This window comes from Vulpes lagopus, chromosome 12 (genome assembly GCF_018345385.1).
Source record: "Vulpes lagopus strain Blue_001 chromosome 12, ASM1834538v1, whole genome shotgun sequence".
Classification (NCBI taxonomy): Eukaryota; Metazoa; Chordata; class Mammalia; order Carnivora; family Canidae; genus Vulpes; species Vulpes lagopus.
In genome coordinates this window covers 12300413-12320347 of record NC_054835.1, presented here as the reverse complement: position 1 = coordinate 12320347, position 19935 = coordinate 12300413, and the positions used below count along the sequence as shown (strand labels likewise).

Here is a 19935-nt window from a genome sequence, read left to right as displayed (position 1 = left end):
TGCTCACCCCGCCTGGACTCTAGGCTGATGAGGCCACGATGGTCAGGGAGGGCAAGGAAGCTCAAAGTGGAGGACCTGAGACTCAGAGCCCAGCCTCCACCACCTCTGGCTCCGCTGGGGGCCTAGACCCTTCTCCTGCACACCAGGCTCCGAACAGCCAAGGACCCAAGGGCCTCCATTCCAGAGGCCTAGCAGTGGGGAGGTGGGGATGGGCCCCTGCACCTTTGCCTCTGCTTCCTCCTTTCAGGGGGGTTCACAGTGACTTCTGTCTCTGTGGAGCGGATTGTTGGGACAAAGTGACCACAGGAGGAAGTGAATCAAGGGCGGCAGGGTCCGGGGCCGAGTTCCAGCACACGATCTCTCACTGTGTTGAAATAGGTTGGGACCTTGATTTCTGCAAGGCAAATGTTAGTTTAGCAGAGTGGCCACGTCAGATGGGCTGAACCTCCTCCCGCACCCCCTGACAGCGTGGCTGCTCCCTGCCAGCGTCAGAGCAAACAGGTAGCTGAGCCACACTCCTTCCTTCTCCCCAGGCTCGCGTACCACAGGTGAGCAGGGAGCCCGCCCACCCCAGCAGGCCTCAGCGCCCGCTGCCCGAACTGGCCGCTGCTGGCAGCTCGGCCTCGCGGGGCTATGCAATCGGACGCCCCCCCCCACACCCCGGAAGGAGCTGGGGCACTTGGGGGCAGGTCGCGCCTTGCCAGGCATGGGTGCAGGTGAGTGAGCCGGCCCTGCTGGCTGGAAGCTTCCCCACCTTCTGAACCTCCCTTTCTCAGGGGGAAATGCAGGTATACACGGCAGCACCCAGTCCCGAAGACCCTCCCCGGGAAGGAGCAGGAGGCTGAGCGCGGCGGCCCGCCTGTCCCGGTACCCGCTCAACGGCTGCGGAAGGCCGCACGCAGCCCTGGCTTTCGTCCCCGCGGCTTGGGGACCCGGGGCATCGACGGACACCGCGGGGCGTGCGCGGCGGTAGCGGCCGCGCCGGGGAGGGGGCGGGGCGGCGTAGCCCGGGCCGGGGCCTGCCCCCTGGACGGCTCCCAGGGGTCTGTTTCCCGAGGGCCGGGCGCGGACCGAAACAAACTTCCCGGGCAGAACCGGAACCCTGAACCGCAGCGGGCCGTAACCAGGCAACTGGAAAGCCGCCGCGCGGTGCACAGGCGCAGTCCGCAGCGGCGGCCGGCGCATGCGCAGTCGCCTTCCGCCCGTCTCCAGCCTTGGAGGAAGTCCAACGGCAGAATGGGAGGGTCGCGCCTGCGCCAGGGCGCCGCTCGGGTTCTCGGCGTCGCCGAGTAGCCGATCTCGGTGGGTGCGCCCGCTGGCTTCGGTCGATCAAGACTAGACCCTCACTTGGGTCTGACTGAAGAGCCCCGACTCTTCTCCCATCCTAAGACAAGGAAAGACTGAGAGAAAGAGCTGGCGTGACGGGGGCGTCTCCGGGTAGCCCGCCGCGCCCCCCGCCCGAAAGGTGGGCGAAGGGCGGGTCACGGGGGGGCGGGGCTGAGGGGCGAGGCCAAGGGGGCGGGGCGAAGGGATAAACGCCGAGAGATTGGTCGCAAGCGGGGGGCCGGGTCAACGGGGCGGACGAATGGATGGTCGGCGGGGGAGGGGGCGGAGCTAGCGTACCGGGCGTAGCGTCACGGGGCAGCTGCGATGGGCGGGGCCGATGGGCGTGGTGGGCAGGCGTGGCGCGCGCTGACGTCGAGGTCGGACACGTCGGCGGCGCGGCGGCCGGAGCCGGATGTGCCAAGATGGCTGCTGCGGCTGCCGGGTCTTTGCTCGTCGCCACAGCCGGGCCGGCTTCCACCCGCGGCTCCTGAGGGGTTGGCCCAGGGGTCGCGGAGGGGCCGGGAGGGAGCCTCGGGCGCCCTGTGGCGCGCCGGTGAGGGTTAGGGTCGGGGGGGGGGAGCGGCCGGGCCGGGCCCAGCCCCGGGTGGACGGCGCGTCTCCGGAGGCCGCCAGGGGTCGGCCCGGGGCCCGGGGGCCGGTGGGGACCTGCGGATGGGGACCAGACTGACTGACGTGGACCCCGCAGGCATGGCCGACTATGTGGCAGGTGCCCGTCGGGCTCAGCCCCGGCGGCCTGGATGGAGGGTTGTGTTGGAAGGGGTGGAGGATAGACCAGATCTGCAACTTTTCAAAGAGCACAAACGTGTACGAAATTTGCCTCACAGTTGTGCGTGTCCTTTGCTCGGAAGCTTCGGAAGTAGTTTAGTCCCGTTGGTTGGGAGATTTGTTCTGAGCCGAGCTGCTGAGAGAGTCGCATTGTTGTTGTCTGTTGGTAATTTCGTGGCGGAGTGACCGAGATGCTGCAGCGGAGGTCGGCCACTTGCTTTACATTAAGGGCTAGAGCGAGAGTTATGAACTCAGTAGGTTTCTCCTGGCAGAAGTATCACAGCCCAGCGTCTGGGCACACCACAGCTATTTAAAATCAGTTTTTGCTGCTTCACCTGTAAACACTTTCACATGGCTTAGGGATTGGGCATGATCTGCTTAAGATTCTGTGTTAGATACATGTGTGCAGGTGTTCTTCGCCAGAGCCACTATTCCCACTCCAGGTAGGGCAAGGAGCAAACCAGGTCACAGACAGTTGCTCCTCCAGAGATACTTTTGCAAGTTTCAGCACAGCCAGGCTCCCTGCAGTTTTGTGTTTGTTTTCTTCCATGCCTCTTCTTAGGGTTCTGGGTGGTGTCATCTTGCAAAGATAAGGCAAGAGGGACAATAGTGCGACTTTCTTGTTCCTGTGATTCCTTCACCCTAAATAGCAGTAAGTCCCAAAATCCTATGCAGAACTTTCTTAAGGGTAGAGTGTCGATTTTAATGAAGCCTTCTTGCTTCTGTAAAGCTCTTCCCTGTCAGTGCATCCCTTAGGATCTTTTCTCACTTTTAGCAGTGTTTAGACTCCCCTTTCTTGTTGTTTAACATGTAAATGTATTTGTGTATTTAGAAAAGCTGGAGTTTATGGTGTCTTTGGGTGAAGTGTCCCATAGTCTGACAGGGACGTCACACTCACGGTGACTGTGAGGGAGATTGTAGGCAAAGGGTAGATAGACTCTTGGGTGCTTTCTGGTGCTCCTGTTGGTTTTATACGCTCATAGCTTGAATGTTTCAGTTCTACAGTCAGGACTGTGTATTGGAAATAGGTTGTGCTTAAGTATTTCACGGAGATACAAAGCAGTCTACTTGAAGGGCTACGTTTATGAGTAATGCATCTTTCAGAAACAGCTGGTTTCTCTAAAATAATGCTTTTGTTTGTTTTTGTTTTTTGTTAAATGACTTGGGGATACAGGATGACTTCCGGGCTGGAATTAAGCTCCTAGGGTCAGGAGAGAAATATTAGGCAGTTTTTCTGTTTATGAATTGAGGAAAGGAACAAAAGAATAATGTTCCTGTTCAAGATTGTTCTGAATGAAATTGACATATTGCCAAAAAGCTCTCAATTATGGGAGAGGGAGAGTAGGGGATTTTACTTTATAGGGAAGTAATAGCATTTGCCTAAAAACTGGTTCTTAGTCTAGGAGTTGAGAAAATAGTTTTGTTTTGTTTTGTTTAAAGGTTTTTCTTTCTTTTTTATTCATGAGACACAGGCAGAGACACAGGCAGAGGAAGAAGCAGGCTCCATGCAGGGAACCCGATGTGAGACTCGATCCTGGGACTCCAAGATCACGCCCTAGCTGAAGGCGGTGCTAAGCTGCCAAACCACCCAGGGATCCCTGAGAAAATAGTTTTTAAAGAAAATTTCTTCAAGGAAAACATTTAAGTATAAACCTGTGAAATTTACTCTTTGATAACATTTCCCTGTTAAAAAGCAGCAGGGATTAAGGCATCCCAGAACCTACTGTGAATAGAATTTTGTAAGATGAAACCCAGAAGGAACCTTAGAAATGGTCATATTGCTTCTTTCACTTCACAGAAGAGGCTGGGTCCCAGAAAGACAAGTGGTGTTCCCTGGGGCCATTCGGCTGGACACCCAGCCCTGCTCTCCTGTCATACCTCTGCTCTGTCACACCCCCTGGACCTCTGCCATGTGGGGTTTTTCTTTTTTCAATGTGTTTAAGATGGTTGAGGGTCCTCTGCTGAAGCCTTACAGGAGGAAGTTGTGTCTTGGAGGACATCCTGGGTGCCTCAGTTTCACAGATAAGAGGAGGCCTCTGCTTGTTCTACTGTCAGTCCAGCTGAGCTGTAAACATTCTTTGTTTTGAAATGGCAGTTTGTAACCTGGTGAGATCTCCGATGCAATTCCTAATATGGTCCATTAAGTTTGAGTGAGTTTTGAAATGCTCATCCATCAGAAGGGGTTCCCTGTTGGCTTAGGACAGAGCATGTGTGGGCAGTAATGGTAGTGAATTAATAGATTCCAAGCACCTGAGTTTCCAGAGAGGCATAGAAGCTTTCTTTTGTAAGTAGCTTTACTTAAAAACACATTCATAAGTGTGTTCTTGTATCTGATTATCAGATTTCCAAGAGCAAAAACATCGTACATCTGCAGAAATGTGTGGGTTAAACTCTGGAGTCCTTCTATGATTTCTCCCTCTGGTGTTTACTTTTCCCTGTGATTGGCTAGACTTAACCCTGGTTGTTTGTGAGGATGGTACTGGAGGAAGAAGTTCCACGTAGAAAAGAACTTTGTAAAGAGACAGCACCTGGGTTCTTGTCTTAGAAGTATAGGTTAACTATTTAAGATTATACTTAATGTATCTTATTTAGATAAACCCACCCCTAGGACCAGCAACAAAAGACACTGTAAAGATGATTTTTGCCCCTTTGTTGTCTCTAAAGTTTGTTGGCATTCTATTATTGAAAATCTTTGAATCAAGTCATTTGGTCAGGACTCTTTTTTTTTTTTTTTTAAGATTTTATTTATTCATGAGAGACACACAGAGAGAGGCAGAAACATAGGCAGAGGGAGAGGCAGGCTCCCTGTGGGGAGCCCGATGGGGGACTCAATCCCAGGACCCCGGGATCATGATCTGAGCCAAAGGCAGATGTTCAACCACTGAGCCACCCAGAGGTCCCCATTTGGTCAGCTTTAAAGTTGCTTTAAGTTTCCTTGGGGTTTTCATTCCGAGTATAGTTGTTGTAGCTCTAGCAGTCAGGGGCACCTGCTAGTGGCGTTCAACCAGTCACAGTGCAGAAAATAAGATCTTTTACAAGGGGTCATAAGAGGTATTTCTATGTATTTACGATTTTGCAACTTCTTTACTCTGTACTTTATAATGCTATTTCGTTACACTGGAAATGGAAATTTTAAACTTTCGTTTTCATTTCAGGATTGAACATTAACTTGTATGAGAAGTATGATATGTAATCTTAAGAGAGGAGTTGGCTGTTTCTGGATCTGGTGATAATTTACAGGAGAGATCAGTGTAGCTGGTAGTAAATCAGAGCAGCAGTTAGGTTGTGCTTCATCTGTGTCCATGTGGTGGGGGCATCACAGAGGCATCTGGCATTCCAGGTGGGTATTCAGCAGGGCTCTGAAACAACCCCAGAGAAGGTAGTGACTTGTGTGAAGTCTGAAGTTGGTCAGTGAGCTCCCACACAGCCTGTGATTGTGTCCTGGGCTGGTGTCCGTGTGCTTGCCTGTGCGCTCAGCCGCTCCTCCTCTGGGCAGGAGGGGATGGGAGCAGGAGCGGCGGGCCTCAGGACTGGGCACGCAAACTCTTAAGTTTCCAGGCTTTCTCTGTTTTTTTAGTTTCCCTAATTCTAGTTGGGAGTTTGAATATATGGATTTTATGCTGATTTCTTCTTTTTCTTTTTCAGTTCAAATTAAGGAAACCCTATATCCTGCTTCTTTCTGTAAGTGGATCTAATTGTGCAAAAGATCAGTCATGCAGCCACCACCCCAGGCAGCCCCATCAGGCGTGATTGGGCCACCTCCAGCTGGGACTCCTCAGAGCATGTTCTGGTCCAACAGACCGTATAGGAGACAGGCAAATAATAACACACCCGTGACTCCAATAACTTGCCCACTGCAGCCGGTGACGGATCCATTTGCTTTTAGTAGACAGGCGCTACAAAGTACATCATTGGGCAGTTCATCCAAAAACAGCCTGCCCATTTTGCAAGGCCCGGCCCCAGCAGCGTTCCCTCAGCGCCCTGGTCTGCCTCTGCCTCACACAAATGCTGGGGATACCCCCCAAAGACCTGTGTCACAGCCCAGAGCAGATGGTGGTCTGTTTTCCAGTGTGTTGACTCCTTCAGCACCATTGGAGTCAGAGTTGAACCGGAGTGCCGACGGTGCTCCCAGCTCAGAACCCGAAGTTCAGACTCTGCCGTGTCCTCAGTACATTCCAGGAGTGGGTCCTGACGGTTCCCACGGGGGGCATCCACCCATAAACCTGCCTGGGCCTGATAGGCCCCTGAGTACGCAGAACCCGCACGATGGTGCTCCAGCGTTAGCACCGCCCCCTTTCATCCCTCAGCCTCATCAGCCGATGCCAGGCCAGTGGGGCCCAGGGCAGAGCAGCCCACAACCCTCAGGTCAGCACTACTGGCCCCGCCCAGAAGGACCTGTTCAGAATGCGGTGCCCCATGCCTCCAGTGTTCCTCACTTCCCTGCTCCGTCCAACCCGCACCATGGTCCTGGCCACGAGCAGTTCAACCCACTGATGCCTTTGCCAGGGCCCTTAGCCAGTGATGGAAGCAACGAGGCAGCCTACCTGCAAAGTGGAAACCACTCAACAAGTAACTTTGATACTGAAAATGCATTCAGGCAAAATTCTCAAGCTGGGAATACTCGGGTGAGCCAGGAGCTCAGGCCAAGTCCAGGAGTGAATAAAGAGCAGTTGCCAGACCTTGCTCTCATTAATCCCCTCACTCAGGGAAATAGCCCAGAAAGCCATTTGCACTATCCCCCGGGGGCTGGGACCACCCGGGCCCTGCCAGAAGTGGACTCGGGAGCTCTCTCTATGTTTTTCCAAGGTGGGGAGACAGAAAATGAGGAGAACCTCTCATCTGAAAAAACTGGCTCTGCTGGTCAGTGTGACTTCGATGGCTTCTCCCCCAGTCCTGCACTCGGTCATGCTCCTGCCCATATGGGAGCAGGTAGCATTTACCAGGCCTTTCCCAAAGGTTCCAGCAGTGAGGCCACGCAGCCAGGAGGGCATCCACAACCTTATTTTTCTCAGTCTGCAGGTGCCCAGCCTGATAGACCCACCACAGCAAATGCTGCCGTCACCCTGTGGGGCAGCACAGCCAATGCAGGTACGCACGCTGCCAGTAGCTCACAATCTGAGAACGTGGAAGACCTTGAATTCATTCAGAATCAGGAAGTCCTGCCAAGTGAGCCCCTGAGCTTGGACCCTTCTACCCTGAGTGATCAGGTCAGATATGGGCCCCTTCCCAGGCCAGCCATCCCCAGGCTCGGTGTTGTGGGCCTTGCTGGAGGTGGGGGCCCAAATCTCGAGGCACCGGATTCAGCACCGCACCCTGTACGATCTGATAGCGTGTCATCCAGTTACAGCAGTAAGAGCCACAGGAATTCTTCGAGTGCAGCCAGGCCCCAAGAATTGGTAGGTACTTTCATTCAGCAAGAAGTTGGAAAACCTGAAGATGAGTCTTCGGGAAGTTTTTTTAAGCAAATAGATTCTTCTCCTGTGGGAGGTGAGACAAACGGGACCACCATGAGCCAGAATCACCACAGCAGCCTGTCTCAGCCCTCAACCCCCAGCCCCCCAAAACCCACTGGGATATTTCAGACAAGTGCAAATAGTTCATTTGAACCAGTGAAATCCCACTTAGTTGGAGTAAAACCAGTTGAGGCCGATCGGGCCAATGTGGTGGGTGAGGTGAGAGGAACCGCTGCCTACCAGAAGCAGCGCAGACCCACTGCTGCCCTACCTGACACCTCCCCCGGCAACCTGGAGCAGCCGCCAGACAACATAGAGACCCTGTTCACACTCCAGGCCTGTTCTCCGCCCTTTACTGTACCCGTGGAGGCCGGGCCTGGGCTCGTGCACACCACTGGACCACCCTTGGAAACTGTGCTTCTGGCAGCTGAGAAAAGGCCTTTGGCCAGAGCCCAGGGAGCTGTGAAGTGTGAGAGCCCAGTGACGACGTTGTGGGCGCAGAACGAGCTGCCAGATTTTGGAGGCAACGTCCTTCTAGCCCCAGCTGCTCCTGCATTGCATGTGCCTGTGAAACCACAGCCATCTGAAGTGATTCAGCCTCCAGATGAGGGCATGTCTGCTCCGCAGGCCCGGCAGCCAGGCTCCGGCCTCCCTCTGCAGAGTGGGGACAGCATCGGTGCTTCTGAGAACCTCGAGAATCCTCCCAAGATGGGAGAAGAGGAGGCGCTCCCGTCACAGGCAAGTTCTGGCTATGCCAGTCTGTTGTCCTCACCACCCACTGAATCTTTGCAGAATCAACCAGTCTTGATCGCCCAGCCTGATCAAAGCTATAATTTGGCTCAGCCCATTAACTTTTCTGTGTCCTTATCAAGTCCTAATGAGAAGAATCAGCCCTGGAGAGATGCTTTGATTGGGGATAAACCCTCCACAAGCAGCCGGGCTGTGGGGGGTGACTCTGGAGACAGCGCTCCTGTGTCTGGGATCGCGGCCGGCTCTCTCACCCGCTCGCCTCTGCCCAGCAGTCTCACGCAAAGTAGTTTTCCACATGTTCCTGGCACTTTGGAAATAGTTTCTAATCAACCTGCTAATTTGCTGGTTCAGCCACCACCTCATCCAGTTCCAAAGAACTTGCTTCCAGAAAACCAAAAGATTCATAATGTGGAGAATGTTCTTCCCGAGTTGGTCAGTAGCCCTGCTGGAAGCATAGGCATGATGTTAGTGCCACCTGCAAATGCTACCTCAGTACCTGCTGGTAATAAGGCAGATCACTCCAGTAATCGGGAAGAAACTGCTGGAGCCCTAGACTTTGCGCCTAATAGGACTTTGGAAAACCCTCTAAGAATGTATAGCCCGTCCCATTCTGACAGCTCTGCTTGTCCACACACTGTCAGCAGTCATCCTAGACAACTGGGGCCTGGGCCACATAACCCAGACTATTTCTACCAACAGGTGACAAAAGATGCTCAGGACCAGTGTGGCCTAGAGAGAGCCCAGCAGGAGCCCGCACCGCCTCCCCCACAAGGGCCCAAAGCAGCATGTTCAGAACCTTCAAACCCAGGAAGTCCACCCATACAGGGACAGCCCCAAAACTCGGTCCCACCACCTGCAAGTCCAGCTCCGGCTGACACGGGTCAGCAGTTGCCGCCGCCGCGGCCACCTCGGTCCTCCAGCGCATCTGTTGTGTCCACCAGCTCGAGCCAGGCAGCTGTGCGGTCGGACCAGCACTGGCTGCAGCCACCACCTCCAGACTTGGCATCTTATTATTATTACAGACCCCTGTACGATGGCTACCAGTCCCATTACCCATCGCCCTACCCGCCGGATCCTGGCACGGTCTCCCTCTATTACCAGGTACGGTCAACCTCTCAGACTTGAATCCTGTGACCAGCGGTTTCTTTCTCTCGAGTTGTGCTCCATGGCAGGCTTTTGTTGCTCAATTCAGAAGTAATCTCTAGTGCCACCACTGTGCAGAGTGCCAGTTCCACATGCTACTGCATGAGGAAAGTGGCCCTGGTCACAGAGTACTGCTCTGCCAAGTGCAGCCCATCTCTTGGAATTGACTCTGCACGCTTGTGTATTGAATCTCATAGAATACTCGATTAATTTTTTAACACAGCATGCCCCAGCTTCTCTGACTGAGAAGCCCTGTGTTTCCTGTCCCACCAGGGGCTTCTCTGCAGAACTAGAGCTATGGGTTGCACACTTCAGGAAGGTGGGATAGCCCCTTGAAGCTTCGTGTGGTTTTGATGTGAAAAGTCTACCTGACCAGTAACAGGAAACTATAGTCTTTGAAGTTCTTCCTTGAGAATAAAAACATTTAGAGAAAAAAACTTAGGTTTGGGATGTAATCCTAGCGTAACAGCCAAGGGGGATGAAATTCCATAAACTCCGGCAGAGCAGTCCCAACAGGGGTGTCTGGGGGCACCAGACACCAGCCTTGGGGCTGCAGAAGCCTTGCCCTTCAGGGCACAAGTGCACGAATTTTGAAATCCAGTTCTGTTCAGTCCCCTAGTTTGAAACCGTGTGGTTCAGGTATACACATTGGATCACTATTTGCTTCTTATCAGCTCTAGTCCCTGCCCAGCATCACCCAGGGTTAGCTGAGTTCAAAGGAGTGTGGACCAGAAGTTTGAAAAGCACTGTCCTACAAGGGGGCGCAGGCAGGAGCCATGGTCATTCTGGGGGCCTTGAGGTTAGAGGTGACTGGGTGTGCAGGGTTGCTGGGGCCCAGGCTGGGTGGCAGCCCCCAGCGATAGGAGGCTTGGGTCTCCTTCACAGGCTTTGAGCATCTTTGGGAATGTACAAATAGTGTACAACTGATCACTCAGACTCGTGAATTCTAGATCCTGGAAGGGCCCCAAGGACTCCTATTTCCATACATGGAAATTGATTTCTGATCTGCCCAGAGCCCAGGAAGGGCCAATAGAGCATGAAGGGAGCAGTGTACCTGCTTTGGATCCTTCGTGCAGCAACTACTTGTGCATCCTGGGAACTCCAGCCAGAGTCCAGCACACTTCTGTGGAAGCCCGTTTCCTTCTGCCCTTTGGCCTTGTCGCCATGGTCTCCAGGAGGGGTCAAGAATAAGTCCGTTTTACGTGATTTCTCCTCTTTTGCCAGGTGATGGCAGAGAGTCAGGCTCAGACCATAGGACTGATTCTGTCTCCTGCCTAGACCACCTCATCTCTGCTTTGGTTCTTCACATGGCCACTTTTTAGAGACAGAGCTATAGTCCTTCGTGGGTCCATAACAGGGCCAAAAGCCTTGTGAGGATAAGATACAGTCCTCTCTATGAGGCTACCTGTAGCTCCAGGACCCATTGAGAAGAAACCCTGGTTATTTTGCTTATGTGAGAGGGTGTCTGAAACAACACAAGCTTGTGGAGTCATAGCATCTCCACATTCGAGACATGAGGGAATAGAAGCTCGGCAGAGCCCTGTAGAGTCTCCATGGCTCCATAGGGGCCACCTGCTGACATATTGGCCATCTCCTGAGCAGACCAGGGCAGTCCCTTTGAGGAAGATCCTGCTGCCTGCCTACGGCTGTGGATTTCAAATTGTAGGTTTCCTTTTTTGCCTGAAGGAAGCCCCACATCCTGTGCTCCTCCTAGAAGGCCATCGGTGCCATGCAGACCTAGCACCAGCTGCTGGATGAGTTGTGTCTGTTGGTTTCTAATGTTGCACACACCCTTTTTCCAGCAGGACATCTACGGCCTGTATGAGCCCAGGTACAGGTCCTACGATAGCGCGGCGCCTGCTTATGCTGACAGCTACCGCTACCCCGAGCCTGAGCGACCCAGCTCCCGAGCAAGTCACTGCTCAGACCGGCCACCTGCCAGGTGATTGGTGTTTGTGTTGCTGGCTGTGGTAGTAACTTCCTGATCTGGAAAAGATGATATTTTGTATTGTAAAGAATTACACCAACCTATCTCTTCCGTGTTTATGTTTGATCAGCGCAGGCAGAGCATAGGAGCACTTTGAAATTGGTCAGAGCCTTCCCCTACTGCCATGCTGCGTTATCAGCCCACACTGCATCAGCCTAGACCCTTGGTGGGGTCTTCTCTGGGCCAACTGGCCATCCAGTGCTGAAGCCCACACACAACTCTGGCATTTTGCTGACTGGGTGTTTAGGGCCCTTAGACCGTGGCGGCTTTCCCCTTACACAGACTATTCCTTACTGCTAATCATAGAGATGCCTGATTCTTAGGCCAGGCAGTCATGGGCCAGGACACCTGCCCACATCCCTTTCCTAGCATGGCCACCTGTGCCAGAAGGCCCCTGCACACTTCTGAGCTACTGCTCTCTTTTGCTGACCAAGCTTGTCCTGGTTTTGCGATTATAGAGGAGGGAGGTTTTTTTATTTTTTACTTTTATTTTTATTCTTTAAAGATTTTCTTTATTGAGGGGCACCTGGGTGGCTCAGTCGGTTTAGTGTCTGCCTTTGGCTCAGGTCATGATCCCGGGGTTCTGAGATCTGGCCTTATGGACGGGGGTGGTCTGTGCTCAGCGGGGAGTCTGCTGCTTTCTCTCCCTCTGCCCTTACCTGGGCTCGTGCTCCTCTCTCTCGTTCATACTCTATCAATAAATGAAATCTTTTAAAATTTATTTACTTGGGAGAGAGAGTGCGCACCCTCACACACATGAGTGTGAGGAAGGGCAAAGGGAGAAGAGCAAGCAGACTCTCCACTGAGCAGAGGGAGCCCAACGCGGGGCCGATTCCAGGACCCTGAGATCATGACCTGAGCCAAAACCAAGAGTCAGATGCAACTGACTGCCACCCAGGTGGCCCTGGATGGGGGATTTTGAAAGAGCCCTGGCATGGTACCTTCAGTCAAGTAGGAAATGAAGCAGGTCACGGTCCTCCCACTCAGAGACGTAGGTGGTGCTCCAGCGGAGCAGCCGGGTGTGCAACCTGTTCCCATGTGCATCGTGGCCTGCCTTCCAGGGCCTTCACCTGTACTTGTTCATCAGGTTGGAAGAATGACAAGTCAGAGGTGTAGTTTTTGTTATAAGAGTATGTGGTTTCTCAGATTCATAACAGAAAGTTTGATCATCAATGAAGACTTTGTATGTGAATTGCCTTTCAGAATTGTGGGGTCCTACTGCTGGTCCTCGAGTCTCTGATAGCTTTGCTGGAGACAAGGCACTGTCTCTGTGAGCCTTTGCGTGCCTGGTCAGCTGGCCTCTCTGTTTATCGCTAATCTACATGTGGCCCAATTTTCTAAGACCTTTGTGTAAGAAAGTTCCTGAGGGTTTAGTCCCTGTGTAACACCTGGAACGTGAGGTTTGAAGTTAAAATAAGTATTCTGATTCAGGGAAAACAACGGGCAGGTGTTTTCTGGAACTCAGAAGGGACAAGGTTGGGGACGGGCAAAGCTGGGGCGCATCTTGCTGTTCCAGTTTTCTTTCTGCTTGCCCACCTGCAAATTAATGTAGCAGTCAATTCCAAGAGGCCAAAGGTGGCCCCATGCTGTTGAAAAGTCACTCAACAAGAAGCTAGGCCGGGGTACATGGGGGTAGTTCTGCCCCTGGGCTTACAGTGTTTCTATCCTCCTGCTGTCTTCACTGCTCATTTGCAACAGCTCTGGAGAGCAGCCTGTCCTTCTTCCTGCCCTGCTTTGGTTGGGGGATGTGTGCTCTTATATGCATGTGTGTGCATGCTTGTGTGTGTACTCCCGTCTGGTGCGATCACGTCCCTGCAGGAACTGCTGAGGTAGGAACATATTTTGTTTTTGTGACTGTGTCTTTGCTGATGGATGAATGGGCTTAGTTGGTGAGGGCAGCAAGGAGGTGGCATGCTCTTGGTTGTGCACTGTGTCACATCATTGTTCTGAGCCCACCACTGGTGTGTTCAGGGGCCCCAACTCTGCAGATGGGTGGGGTCTCAGGGTTCTCTTCCAAAAACACTTGGAAGATGCCTTGTTCCTATAGCTGAGCCCAGGGCAGTGGGTGCTGCTCACAGGCCATCTCCTCACAAGCCCTTTCAAAGGGCTCTGCTTTCAACTGAGCCCCCAGGCTTAGCTGAGTGAGACATTTCTGAAGGGGCATGAGAAAAGTCATATTTAAAAAAATAAAATATTGTATAAAACTTGTTATTAAGAAACAAAAATGCTAGTAAGCTCTTCTAAAAACCTTACTGCCCCAGAGGCGCCTTAGTTAAGCATCCAACACTTGATTTCAACTCAGGTCTTGATCTCAGGGTTGTGAGATTGAGCCCCCCATGCTGGGCATGGATTCTGCTTGACGTTTTCTCTCTCCCTCTCTCCCCCTAACGCCCACTGTTGGAGAAAAAAAGTTTTATTACCTTAGAAGATCTGACACTTAACCTTCCTAAGTTCTCCTTTCTCTGTGCTGAGGGTCCGCCTTGTAGCTTGGTCTGTGAGGCTGGCCTCCATTAGTTGTGGTTCAGGTCTCACACCAGTCACGTTTAAGAGGCCAACGCCAAGGGCTGAGCCAGCTGCTGCCCTATGCCAGCGCGCCCACCCTTATGCATCCAGAGGACACAGCATGTGGTCTATGTAGAGGGTATCGAAGTTGGCATTAGGATGAGTTTGACAGCTCAATGCGTTTTGCTCCTGTTAAGCATGGTATCAGAAAGTCGAGAACCTGTTTGAGCCTGGCCATGCAGGACACGGCGCTGAGCACGCAGAGGGCAGCCCGCTCTTTCACACTGCACGGCACTAAAATAGGTACTTCTGAGATGAGGTTTTTTTTGAGCTCTGTGGGAGAGGGTCCCATCATATTCTTGTTACTGTTTCCAATCTTCTTTTGAGTTTTTTCACAATCAGAGTGTTTCGCTGAGTGCCTGATGCTCTGGCAGTCCATTATACTGACTAATGTCCCATCCTAATCTAAGAAGTGAGGAGCTGAGTTGTTTTTAACAGTGTTGTGTCTGCTTTCAGGCAGGGGTACCCCGAAGGTTACTACAGTTCCAAAAGTGGATGGAGCAGTCAAAGTGACCGCTATGCAGATTGTTACTCTGGCCAGTATGATTATGGAGGTATGTTCAGGGCTTTATTATTTTTTTACTTATTTATTTTTTTTTTTATTTATTCACGGGAGACACAGAGAATCGCAGAGACACAGGCAGAGGGAGAAGCAGGCTCCATGCAGGGAGCCCGACATGGGACTCGATCCCAGGTCTCCAGGATCACACCCTGGGCTGAAGGCGGCGCCAAACCGCTGAGCCACCCGGGCTGCCCTATTATTATTATTTTTAAAGATTTTATTTATTCGTGAGAGAGACAGAGAGAGATGCAGAGACATAGGCAGAGGGAGAAGCAGGCTCCCTGTAGGTATCCCGGACCCAGGATCACACCCTAAGACAAAGGCAGATGCTCAACCATGAGCCACCCAGGCATCCCGTCATTCAGGGCTTTAGATGGCCAACCACTGGCATAGCCAGGTGCTCAGGTGCACTCTGTGGTTGTTTCTCAGGAGGCCTTACTGTTTTTTAGTCTCTATGTTTTTCACCTGAGAGCCAAAGTAGTTGAAAATGAGCTGTGCCTGGAAATAATTGTATTGCTATTTTTCATTAGGAAAGTATGTTTTAATTTTAATGTTAATGTCTCTTTATCACGTTAGTAGTTTCTTTTGATTTTCTAGCACAGCGTAATTGTGAGTAGTCCCAGAGCGGCCTTGTCCCTATGTGACTACTAAAGTTGGTTAAAATAAGTATAATGGGAAACCAGCTTCTGGATCACACTGGCCACATCAGGTGTTCCAGTGGCCTCCTATGGCTTCCTGTGGTCGGGAGCCCCAAAGTCATGTGGTGCAGACATCAGATGGCCTCACTGCACCTGGTGCAGCCTGTTGGCCTTGACGCTGTCCTATTGGGCAGCATGTACATGTCAGCACATCCCCTGAGCGGCCCTGCTGGTCCCTGCCACCTGATGCAGGGGAGGGTCCTGGGCCCACAGCCTCTGGTTGTCTCAGCACGGCCACCCCATCTGCCACTTCCCTCAGGCCTCTCCCTTGTACATTTGTATCACTTTAGGTATAAATTCTGCTCATACCTGCCAAAAGTGGTGCATCTGATTTATGATGTTAATGTCTTTTTTCTTAATTGTTTAGTTTTGGAGTATTTCTTATAACTTTCTGGGCTGAGAGGAGACCTACAGGGAAAATTTGTAGTCATGGGGTTAAGTGTTAAAAGGTAGTGACTACGAACAAAATTAAACAAAGATGTCTTCTAGCAGGTTTTTTTGTTATTTTTAATTGAGTGTCGAGAGAACAGCCAATGGCTATTAGGTGTTACACATACAGGCAGGACACTTCCTGGGGTCCTCTGTCTCACAGTTAATACTTTCCATGGTTATGCTGATTTTTGGGAGGAAAATTTGGTCCTCTAAGAGCCTGGAGACAGACGTTCCTCAGTCCTGGGGTGGTGTGGTTTCTCTAGCGAAGGCCAGAGGAGTGTCTTCCTTTGCCTGTTGTAATAAACCATAAACCCCCTGCTTACAGACCCAGGTCGCTGGGAGCGGTACCACTATGGTTCCAGATTCCGGGATCCCCGCACCTGTGACCGGAGGTATTGGTATGATGCTGAATACGATCCATACAGGAAAGAAAGCTATGCTTATGGCGACAGGTTGGTACAGCACACTTCGATACGGAGGGTTGCTCCTGCGTCTCTGCCCTCGTGTCTGTCGTTCACCTGAGGGCTATAGTTGTGTTTGGGATCCTGGTGAGCAACTGACGCTGGGGTCACTGTCTGAGAGAGAAGGGTGAGCCAGGCCCTCCTGGCAGTTCCCGAGTGGGCTGTTGGACAGGCCCTGGGAGTCAGCTCCTCCTCTTCTTGGGCCTGGGAGAGGCGTGGCTGCACGCAGTGTGCCTGTGAAGGGTGTTTCTCTAAATCTGAAGGCAGAGATCTGAACTTGGGCTTGGGGTGCGGCCACTCTCCTGAGGGTGGGCTCTAACTGGGCTTCTAAGGTCATGAGGCTGGTGAGGGGGTGACGACATGGTGGGCCTTACTGTTGTGCAGCAAAGGGCTGTCGTCCTGGAGTCACCGACCCACCCTCCCCTTTCCTCACCTCTGTTGCTGCCTCCTCCAGGACCGAGAGGTATGATGACCCCTGGAGATATGACCCTCGCTTCACTGGCAGTTTTGACGATGACCCCGAGCCCCACAGGGACCCTTATGGGGAAGACGTGGACAGGCGCAGTGTGCACAGCGAGCGCTCGGCCCAGAGCCTGCGCAGCAGCTTCAGCTCCCACTCCCGTCAGGTGGGGGCCCTCTCGCCCTCCCCTGTCTTGACAGCACTCCCGAGTGCCCCGCACTCCCAGGAGTTGATTTTTCTGGTTTGTTGCATGTTTTCTCAGAGTCAGGTTTACAGAAATCATGGTGTGACTGCTGCTTCCTACGAGGCCCCGCCTCCCCCCGGCTCCTTGCCTGGCGATTATGCCTACGGCGCCTATGGCAGCAATTTTGGCAGTGCCCAGGGCTTCCCAGAGTACGGCTACCCTGCTGAAGGTGGCTGGCCTGCCACGGAGCAAGGTATATGTGTGGTGGGGACCCTGTGCTCCTGTAGGTACACGGGGATGTTGAGTCACTGCTGAGGCAGCCTCATAAGCTTGGGGTGTTGACGTGGATTTCAGCTTGGGTGGGAATTGGCTCCAGCCTGGTCTTCTGTGCAGTCAGGACTGCTGGGGGTCCCAGAGCTTATCACAGGGGCTGACCACCTCCCTCAGGCTCAAGACCCAAGCACTGCTCAGCCTGTCCATGGTGCCCATGTTAGCGTGGCTCTGATGACAAGGTTACCTGCCGAGTTCTCGGGTGCCACTTGGGTCAGCAGTTGGTGATGGAAACCCCTGTGTGTGGACTTGTCGCTTGTGCCACATTTTCAGCTTATCTCTAAGATGTTCTATCAAATGCTTTTCCTTGGAGAAGTGCAGAAGCATATGTCAGTTCCTGCAGGGCAGTGTTCTAGGGAAGATCTCCTTTGACTTCAGGCATCCTGCCATCATCATCGTTCTCAGTGCCCCGTGCTACTAACTGCCAGGAGCCGGCCTGTGAAGGAGAGCTGCGGGTGTGGAGGTTCCAGCCAGGTGGCCAGACGCTGCTTCTGAGGAGCACATGCTTTGGTGCACAGGGCTGTTTTAAAGTATTATTTTTTAGGAGAGAACGGTTCTCGTTTTTTACAACTGAAACATTGTTCTGACACATGCCTAAGTTCTCCTTTTTAATGGGATATTTAATTCAGGTTTGCAGTTGAAATCTAGATTGTCATGAATGGTCCAACCTATGATTCCAGCTGTGTCCACACCTGGAGAATCAGTACCATTGATCCAGTTCAGAAGCATTAAAAAGTGACAAACTGATGGTTTCTTTCTCACTTTGTTTAAACGTAGCTCCATCAAGACCAACTTCCCCGGAGAAGTTCTCCGTGCCTCATGTCTGTGCCAGGTTCGGTCCTGGGGGGCAGCTCATTAAAGTGATCCCAAATCTGCCTTCCGAAGGACAGCCTGCGCTGGTTGAGATTCACAGCATGGAGGTAATTGCACGAGTAGAGATTCTGCATCGCAGGACTGCCCCTGAAGTGGTGACCTTGGGAAATGTTTTTTCCCGTGAATCTTGGGTTTATGGGTTTTGTTGTGCTGGGTCATCTCCCTCTCCTCTCAGCATTGGGTACCTGCGTCCGGTGTCACGTTTGACTTCATTTTATTGTATCTTTATTGTGTCTTTATTTGCATTTCTGGTTGAGTGGGGAGGACCCTGCTCGTGTCCAACGTGGTGGTGGCTCTTGGTCACAGCTAGAAGAGCTTCATGATTTGGTGGCAAGTGGGGTGGCTGTCTGCTGCTGGGGCGCTGGAGGCTGGTGTGGGGTACCCTGTCCTGCGGCCCTGGCAGCCCTCTTCTGCGCATGTATTAGGGCCCTGCCTCAGAGTTGGAGAGGAGAGATGGTTCTTATTGCTGAGTTTGAAAATGACAGTTGTAAAGCAGTTGTGCCTGCACCCAGTGAGGGAGGTGTAGCCGGCAGACACGGGCTGGTGTTGAGACGCACCTGACCCCTGTGAGCTGCTCTCTCTCTCTCTGCCCCCACCCGTTCCACCTCAGACCTTGCTGCAGCACACGCCGGAGCAGGAGGAGCTGCGCTCGTTCCCAGGACCGCTTGGCAAGTATGTTCCCCGTCGAAGCATCCCACGACGTCGGTGCAGGGGTGGCTGCTGTGCTTGGCCTCACAGATGCAGTCGTTGCTGTTCATTGAGTGTCTGTTCTTTTTTCAGAGATGATACCCATAAAGTGGATGTTATTAATTTTGCACAGAATAAAGCTACAAAGTGTTTGCAGAATGAAAATTTAATTGACAAAGAGTCTGCAAGTCTTCTTTGGAATTTTATCGTTCTCTTGTGCAGACAGAATGGGGTAAGTTTCTTGTTGGCCTGTCTTGGGCAGTTTCTGCGGCAGACTGTGCGGCAAGGAGGGTCACTGTCCAGGGGCTTACTCAGGAAGAGTATCCCACCTGTGATTGGGGGGAAGTGGAATTTGAGAGCATGTGGTTTGGGGTGAAGGGAGGTTTGGGTCCACTTTGTCAGCCTCTCAGGTCGTCTGATCTGTCCATCCTGCTCCTGGCCACATCACAAGTGGTGGCTTGTGTCCGTGGCAGTTTAACATGCTCATCAGAGGAGTTCCGTTGGGGGCCTCACCTGACCTGAATTCTGTGTGTAGTGAAGCACTTTTGTTTGTGGCCCCTACAGACTGTGGTGGGAACAGACCTTGCGGAGCTTTTGTTACAAGACCACAAAACCGTGTGGCTTCCTGGGAAGTCACCCAACGAGGCCAACCTGATTGATTTTACTAACGAGGCTGTGGAGCAAGTGGAGGAGGAGGAGTCCGGGGAGGCCCAGCTCTCGTTTCTCACTGACAGCCAGGCAGCCAGCAGCAGTGCTCTTGAGAAGGAGACCGAGAGGTTCCGGGAGCTGCTGCTATATGGCCGCAAGAAGGTGAGCAGGCCTCAAACCCGGAGGGTCCATGGGCGGGCCATGGTGTGCACGGTCCTCCTCTCGGGAGCATCAGCACCTTGACTGCGACCTGGCGCTGGTGGGCTCATTCTATGAAGTGTGTCTGGGTCCAAGGTGTCCACCCTCGACCGCAGAGGCTGTCTTTCCAGGGGCGCCAGGGTCGGCGACTTGCAGGTGCAGTGTTCAGGGACTTGAGCCACACCCCTGCTGTGTGTGTGTCTCAGGGACAGACCTGGGCTCGGGACAGGAGTCAGACTGTTCTCACACAGTTAGGCGTGTGCTCATCATCTCTCAGCAAGGCAGGGGTCGGGTGGGAGCCGCTCAAGGGCCCAGCGGGAAGCGCCCTCCCCCTCCCCCGCCCCACTCTGGCGGCTAGAGTTCTTGGTACTTGGATGTCATGATATACTCCAAAA

The 19935-nt window shown here is 52.7% G+C and overlaps 2 protein-coding genes across 11 annotated transcripts in view; one reads left to right on the top strand and one right to left on the bottom strand.

The window, feature by feature from the left end:
- Positions 1–243: 243 nt before the first annotated feature.
- Positions 244–1185, bottom strand: LOC121472940 (formin-like protein 7). The gene is made up of 2 exons (XM_041724626.1): positions 872–1185; positions 244–394 (listed from the first exon to the last, which is right to left on the bottom strand). Exons 1-2 carry the CDS (start codon positions 1183–1185, stop codon positions 244–246), a joined length of 465 nt encoding a protein of 154 aa, XP_041580560.1.
- SEC16A (SEC16 homolog A, endoplasmic reticulum export factor) overlaps positions 388–19935 on the top strand; it is a 34452-nt gene continuing 14904 nt past the window's right edge. For 2 of the 10 annotated variants that reach the window (XM_041724623.1, XM_041724621.1), the window contains exons 1-11: positions 1588–1879; positions 5758–9416; positions 11261–11400; positions 14464–14561; positions 16025–16151; positions 16615–16786; positions 16883–17057; positions 17912–18054; positions 18618–18679; positions 18788–18926; positions 19259–19504. In XM_041724623.1, coding sequence (XP_041580557.1) covers positions 5826–9416; positions 11261–11400; positions 14464–14561; positions 16025–16151; positions 16615–16786; positions 16883–17057; positions 17912–18054; positions 18618–18679; positions 18788–18926; positions 19259–19504 — 4893 coding nt within the window. In that variant the 5' untranslated portion in view covers positions 1588–1879; positions 5758–5825. Of the gene's footprint in view, positions 717–1322; positions 1466–1585; positions 1880–5757; positions 9417–11260; positions 11401–14463; positions 14562–16024; positions 16152–16614; positions 16787–16882; positions 17058–17911; positions 18055–18617; positions 18680–18787; positions 18927–19258; positions 19505–19935 lie in introns of those variants that run through there. The other 8 variants (XM_041724624.1, XM_041724625.1, XM_041724617.1 and 5 more) reach the window with 8 other exon arrangements.